The sequence below is a fragment of the Scomber japonicus genome, chromosome 10 (assembly GCF_027409825.1).
Source record: "Scomber japonicus isolate fScoJap1 chromosome 10, fScoJap1.pri, whole genome shotgun sequence".
Lineage (NCBI taxonomy): Eukaryota > Metazoa > Chordata > Actinopteri > Scombriformes > Scombridae > Scomber > Scomber japonicus.
Window position 1 is genome coordinate 22,536,876 of NC_070587.1, and position 7,246 is coordinate 22,544,121.

The following is a 7,246-nucleotide window of genomic DNA, read 5'->3' on the forward strand; positions in this document are numbered from 1 at the left end:
GAGAGAGAGAGAGAGAGAGAGAGAGAGGAATTCCCTCGCACAAACAAAAGCCGCTGCCAGGGCGTGTATCAGTTCCTACACGGCTCCCAGAATTTACTGTTGTGCATGTAGAGGAGACCTGTGGCTGAAAGAAGGTCTAAACCCCGTCAGATGCAGGATGTAAAGACAGCCAGCTATACCAAGCCTCGGGGTAGCCTATATTTGAGGAAGTAGCGTCAATTTATTTCTGTCTGGAGGCAACAACATCATATTTGAAATCGCGCCGACTCCCTTTAGAAGAGCTCTTCTGGCCAAGCTGTGCCAACCTGACAGAGACGCGCCTGTCTGGACTCCAGGGAGAAAGAGGTCCGTGCGCTTTTTCTGGGGCCAAACTTGCCCATAAACTGCAGTATGCCATCGCTGGAGTTGAAATGCAGAGTTTTCTTGTAGGAGGATAAAGTGACCTGACCGCGCTTTAAAGTAAGTTCATTGTTCAAAAGAGCCAAAGCTGTTAATTAGGTCTACTATTGTTAATAAAATTGTCAATAATTTGAGAGAAACACGTGGTTGTAAAAGACAATTAGCGCCAGCTGAGACTTTTAATTGAAAAGTAAGATATTAATTTATAAGGTGAGCACTAGCAGACTTTTAATTCTCCCTTTTTCCTCCTTTCTTTCCTTCTCTTTCTAAATGTGCGTGTGTCTCTGTGTTGTCTCTCTCTTTCTGTCTGTGTGCGTCTCTTTGTTTTGCTTTGTGATTTTGTCTCTCTCTCTCTCTCTCTCTCTCTCTCTCTCTCTCTCTCTCTCTCTCTCTCTCTCTCTCTCTCTCTCTCTCTCTCTCTCTCTGTACCCCAAACGCGTGCGTGTCCGACTCCAAGAAATGACAGGTCAGGTCCGGGGGGAACCGGGCCGCCGGGCTCACATGGATGACAACGCCGCCATCCGCATCAACGTGGGCGGCTTCAAGAAGCGTCTCCAGTCCGACACTCTCTCCCGGTTCCCCGAGACAAGGCTTGCGCGTCTACTCCACTGTCAGTCCAAAGAGTCCATCCTGGAGCTGTGTGACGACTACGACGACACAGAGAAAGAGTTTTACTTCGACAGGAACCCGGCACTCTTCCCCTACGTGTTGAATTTCTACAACACCGGGCGGCTGCATGTCATGGCCGAGCTGTGCATCTTCTCCTTCAGCCAGGAGATCGAGTACTGGGGCATCAACGAGTTCTTTATTGACTCCTGCTGCAGCAGCGCCTATCACTGTAGGAAGATGGACCAGGACAGGGATGACTGGGAGGACCGGAGTGATGAAGGGAGCACCACTTCATCATTTGACGAGCTCTTGGAGTTTTATAACGACGCCACCAAGTTTGACAAGCAGATGCTCGGGAGCGCACGGAGGCGCATGTGGTTAATGCTGGATAACCCCGGCTACTCCGTGGCCAGCCGCATCATCAGCATCCTCTCCATCCTGGTGGTGCTCGGCTCAATCGCCACTATGTGCATGAACAGCATGAGCGAGTTCAGCCTGTTGGACAGCGAGGGGCAACCCACAGAGGACCCCCGTTTCGAGACTGTGGAGCACTTTGGCATCGGCTGGTTCACTCTGGAGCTGGTGGCCAGGTTCGTGGTGGCACCGGATTTGCTGCACTTCTTCGAGCACCCGTTAAACTTGATAGACCTGGTGTCCATACTTCCGTTTTACCTGACACTCCTTATAAACCTGGTGGCGGAGAGCAGCCCGACGCTGGCCAATCTGGGACGCGTTGCGCAGGTGTTGAGGCTGATGAGGATTTTCCGCATCCTGAAGCTGGCCCGTCACTCCACAGGGCTGCGCTCCCTGGGTGCCACGCTCAGGAACAGCTACAAAGAAGTGGGCCTGCTGCTTCTCTACCTGGCCGTCGGGGTGTCCTTTTTCTCCGTCATGGCCTACACAGTGGAGAAAGAGGACAGCGAGGATCTCTCCACAATCCCGGCGTGCTGGTGGTGGGCCACCGTTAGCATGACCACTGTCGGGTACGGAGACGTGGTCCCGGTGTCCATAGCGGGTAAGCTGACTGCCTCGGCGTGCATCCTGGCAGGGATCTTAGTAGTTGTGCTTCCGATTACGCTCATTTTCAATAAATTCTCCCTCTTCTACAAGAGACAAAAACAGCTGGAGATCGCAATGAGAAGCTGCGATTTCGACGAGGGGATAAAAGAGGTGCCCTCAGTCAACCTGAGGAACTATTACGCACACAAAGTCAAATCCCTCATGGCGAGCCTGTCAAACATGAGTCGGAGTTCACCTAGTGAACACAGTCTGAATGAGTCAATACACTGAAACACTTTTCTTACGGACACCCTGCCGGCATGGGTGACACTGTTCATTCAATGTGGCTGCATGAGGAGCTGTCCGGGGTACTGAAACCTCTGGATCAAAAGGCTCACTTCCTTCCCACTGATATCTGACCATTTGCCTCTCTGTAGCTCAGTGCAATAATGTGTTAATCTATGTGTCAGTCACAATGAGAAAATAAGCAAATGTACTGGACAGCCTGAGTATAATATTTCACTGTGCGTTATTAAGGCCTCTCACCAAACAGGCCAAACCAAATTGAACGGCATGAGATTTAAAAAAAGAAGAAGAAAGAGAATGCTGTAGTTGTTTACAGTCCTAAATGGTGTCACACTGTAGCCCTTCATTCAGCTATACCTGTTGTGATCAAATATGTCTGAAGTAGCTCCAGCTGTACCTCTTTTGGAAGAGTTATTGATGTGTAATTGTGGTGTTGCAACAAAATTACTTCAGATGTGTAGTTAAAGCAAACTGTATTAAAAAAAAGAAATATGTAACACAGTTTTTCTGCTTGTTTCATCTGCCAAGCGAGGGTCTTACTGTCTACCTAAGTCTGATTTACTGATTGAAATAACACACGGAAGCCTGCAGGGGAAAGAGATTTATAGTAGCGACTGACACAATATCTAAAACAGCTTGACAGGCATATCAACAACCATTCAGAGCTGACATGTTGAATTAATTTGTTGGGAGAGGATCTGATTTTTTTGCTGCATCACCATCAAAAATATGTTTATTAGTCAATATGATTGGGTAAGGTGTTACAATTGAACAGACATGGTGTTATATTAATAGTAGAAGTAGACTATTGATCTATGAGCATGATAGAACATACACTTTTTCATGCTTTCTGCACACTGCTATTCCTACCTCAAATAAATAAATGTAAGATGATGTAAGATATGGCCACCACTTCCTCAAGACTATACAATAGCAGTTTATCTCCTTGACAGCTTGTACAACTTAGTAGATAAACGGTGACGACAACCTGCACATACTGTATGTCCTCTTTCCATTAAGTCTCAAGGTTCCCGGATAAAACATTTACCCTCAGTCTTTGCTTTTGATCGGCATCGCAGTGCGAGTCTCACTCATTTTATGAGGGAGCAGATGCTGGAATTCAACGGAGAACACTCACTTAGAGGCATTGATTTCAGTTTAAAGGATAAAGTACAAGTAGGTTGAGGCTCTAAAATGTCGATTCTTTTGTCATTTCATTTTTCTATAAAGTAATCTACATGAGTTTCAGTTTTTGATATAATGTAAAGAGGGTTTTATTTCAAAGCCAGGTCTTCATTTTTGAGCTATATCTTCTCATCATCATAGTAGTGATTGAAAAAGAAAGAAAAGAAAAGACAACACTGCACCATCTCTATCACTTTCAGAACTTTGTTTTTCTCAAGTTACAGGTAATATATACATGTATGCACGTTTCAATTACTTGAGCAATCACACTAATCTGCCTCAGTGGTGAGGGGATCATTTAAAATTCATTGTCTCCAAATTAATATGTGTAGACAGGCTGAAGTATCACTCGCATTGGTAGTTGTAGCTAATTAGTTTGTGCATATAAAACCACACAGTGTGAGCTGGATGGTGTCACCTGCAGAGCAGAAAGTCCCCATCCAAAACAGAATAAGTTTAATATCACTTTTGTTTTTTAGATGTAAAAGATGTTAGGATTAGAAAATGTATCATTAAAAAGGTTTCAAATAAAAATCTAAAATCCTCAATGAATAGCAAAGAGCTTTTCAATCTACATATAAGAACATAGCAGTATAATTACTCTGAATTTGGAGTCATTCAAGGGATGATAGTAGAATATCTGAGTGGCAAACTGGCAACAAGGTCATGCTCACTTGGAAAATCTTAATGAGAAATCCACAAACTGTCGGTTAGCTTCCATATATTTCTGGGAAGCTCATTTGAAATAATATTTACCCTCAGAGACCAATTATATCAGTCTCCTTTTTGTTTACTCCTGAAACTTTAAAGGTTTCTCCCCGGGGAGCAAATCCAAAACACCACAGTGGCACCGTAGCATGGAAAATCGGCAAATGAGTTCACAGTGAGAGCTGGTGGCATTTTAACATATCAACAAAGCCTCACAAAAAAGGGACAATAGTCAATCTTTTCCATCTCAGGAAGAGGAAAGTAATAATAGAATTTGAGAAGAAAATTGAAATATAGTTTTGAAGTGGAGGCATAAGAGACACAACAACAACAACAATAGAAGGTTTTGCCAATGTCATCCAAGTCTAAAAATGAAGGATTCCTCTGTGTGTGTAGGTCAGTGTGACTCCTGAGGAGGAAGATGGAGATGTCTGGCTCTTCTACAGCCTCCCCTTGGCTCGCCTGTATCATTACCCTCTGTCTGTGGTGATAGATGTAAGGAAAGCACAGCGCCTGCCTGGCACATCTGAGTACAGATGGCAGCTTGGGTCATTAGAGGAAGGCTATGGCAAAAGTCTGCTTTCTGACTTTACACCAGTAACCACCAGAGCATAAATCCAGTCCAACCATTTCGTTTGATCAACAAGACTGAAATTTGTGACTCATCATGCAGATAGAAAGACAAACATTGAAGAGGTTTTTTTAATAATCCCACACTGAATCATCAAAGCTTTCAGAGGTGTGCTTGATAACCATGGTTGGTTAATTATTTTATTTGAATGATTAATTACCAAATCAAAAGTGCTTTTGATCAAATGTTTTCTGATGTAAAATAGGGCTTCCTGTAAAGTGAAATGAACCTGGGCGTATTGGGTTCCTTTTACATTTGCTGGGAACAAAGACAAGAAAGGAAGAGCATGAAAAGATTCAGAAAATGTGTGAAGAGTACTGAGCTTATTAATGCTGTGCTGACAGGGAATAAGAAGTAAATGGTGTATGTGCTTTTGTGTGTGTATGTTGTGCGTGTGCGGCTGTACAGCACACAAACATACCAGACAGCGTGTCTAATGGGGAACTTATTGAAGCTGGCAGCAGGAGCGTCATCTCCAGTCTGCTCTGTATTGGTGATATAAAACTCTGTTACTAAGCAGGCGTTCCGTGTTGTTTCACATTACCATCTGCTACTATCTCTTGGCTTTAAACAGTGTGGGAAGATTGGATCTATTCAATGTTCTTGTTTCTTTCTGACCCCCCCCTCCCTCCCATTCTGCCTCTTCCCACCATGTCTGATCTGTGAACATCTCCAAAAGTAATCTCTCATTACATGGATCATGGCATAGCTAATTATCACCTACAGCTCTGATGCAAATACAGAATGCAGGTAATGCAGAACAAGCATGGGTGATCAGATTCCTTTATGCCGCCTGTAGACAATCTAGAGTAAAGAAATATTGGATTTTACTGGTTTGAGGAAGATAATCAGGACCTACTTGTGTTTATAAATGTGGGTTTTTACCCACATGCTGGCATCTTTATTTGGAGCTAACACTTCAAATTTCAAGGAATATAATGGTAGAAGAACAAAAGTAATCTTGCATTAATTTTTCTTAAAACAATGCTAATATCAGCATGCAAACATGCTCACAATGACGATGTTAACATGCTAATAATGTGTACCATATTCACCATCTTAATTTAGCATTTTAGCATGCTAATTAGCACCAAACACAAAAAAGCAGGCTAATTGATCATTAGTTCAAGGCATTTAGTCATAATTAAAATTTTGACTTGACTACAGCATTTGATGATTCGTTAATCACCAGTTAGTGCAATTCATCTTGAGTGTGTATAAATGTGTGAACCGAATTTCATGGCAATACATCCAATAGTTGTTAAGATATTTCGGTCCATCCACAGAAGTTAATCTCATGGTGGCATGAGAGGAGAAGTCACGTATCACCAATGTTATCAGGATACATTGTCTGGGAAAAATGGATATCAAATTATGACAATCCAGGTATTTCAGTGTTGACTAACTAAGTGGTGGACCAACCAATGGACATCATCATGCACAGCCACGCTATTAAATATGTTTAGCCATGCTGAACAACAAGACTCATTTTGTGTAGCTACAACGTACATAATACATACTTATTTAAAATGTACTAAAATCACAATAAATAAAATCATCAAATATCCTATCATATACTAGCTCATACTGAAACCACAGCATAAATTTTCCAGTAGGTAAAGCTGGTGTTGGCCATTCCCCAAAAAACTTCAACAGGCATTCAATCATCGAAGAACTTCTGAAGGACAATAATTCTGGACAAATGGGACCATTAACTTGCCTCCTTTTTAATGCAGCTCTAGGTGTACAACCATTAAGTGACTCATTCAGAGAGATTGATGTTTTGGGGATCTAAATCACAATAGTGTCCCCACTAAGTTTTAATGGATAGGACAAAATGGTCCAGTGCAACACTTAGAAAGTGCTGCTTTACCTTTTACCAATGAATTTTATGAAAATCAATTCTTATATTTGTATGAAAACTTCATATTGAGTCGTGTTTAAATAGCCTAAGAAGCTGGAAATACAGTTTTGTTCTCAACAGCCAAGAATGGTAATGGTGTACTTTGGCAGTTTTGTTTGAATAGCACAGAGGCAGCAGTAAGAGCAAATACTTTAATTATGTGAGCCTGTAAATTTCAGTCTTTACTAAGTGCAAGCAGAGGAAGTGAGATGAAGCTATGTGCAAGTCAGATGCTCCAGTGATTTCATTTAACTTTACATCCAAGAAGGTGTTGGTTAACCCTTACATTACCTGATGCTTTAGATACTTAGACTATGGGATCTGCACTAGAAAGTGTCCTACTCAAGGGTCATTTGACAGTTATGGCAGAAGAAGAAGATATCTTTTTTTGTGTTTTTTCTCTGCCTGGAAATTCTCAATCTTTTCAGAGACTTACATGACCATCCAGCCAAAACTATTCTTTCCCAGAAACCAGCCAAGGACTTTCAAACAATTTCATTTCACAC

The 7,246-nt window shown here is 42.2% G+C and overlaps 1 protein-coding gene across 1 annotated transcript; it reads left to right on the top strand.

The window, feature by feature from the left end:
- The first annotated feature begins 858 nt into the window (after nt 1-858).
- Nucleotides 859-2,298, top strand: LOC128367107 (potassium voltage-gated channel subfamily S member 2-like). Its single transcript, XM_053327912.1, has one exon. The coding sequence runs from the start codon at nt 859-861 to the stop codon at nt 2,296-2,298; it is 1,440 nt and encodes a 479-aa protein (XP_053183887.1).
- The last annotated feature ends 4,948 nt before the right edge of the window (nt 2,299-7,246 follow it).

Coding starts and splice junctions, on each gene's coding strand:
- LOC128367107 (XM_053327912.1), top strand. CDS start 859: ATGACAGGTCAGGTCCGGGGGGAACCGGGCCGCCGGGCTCACATGGAT.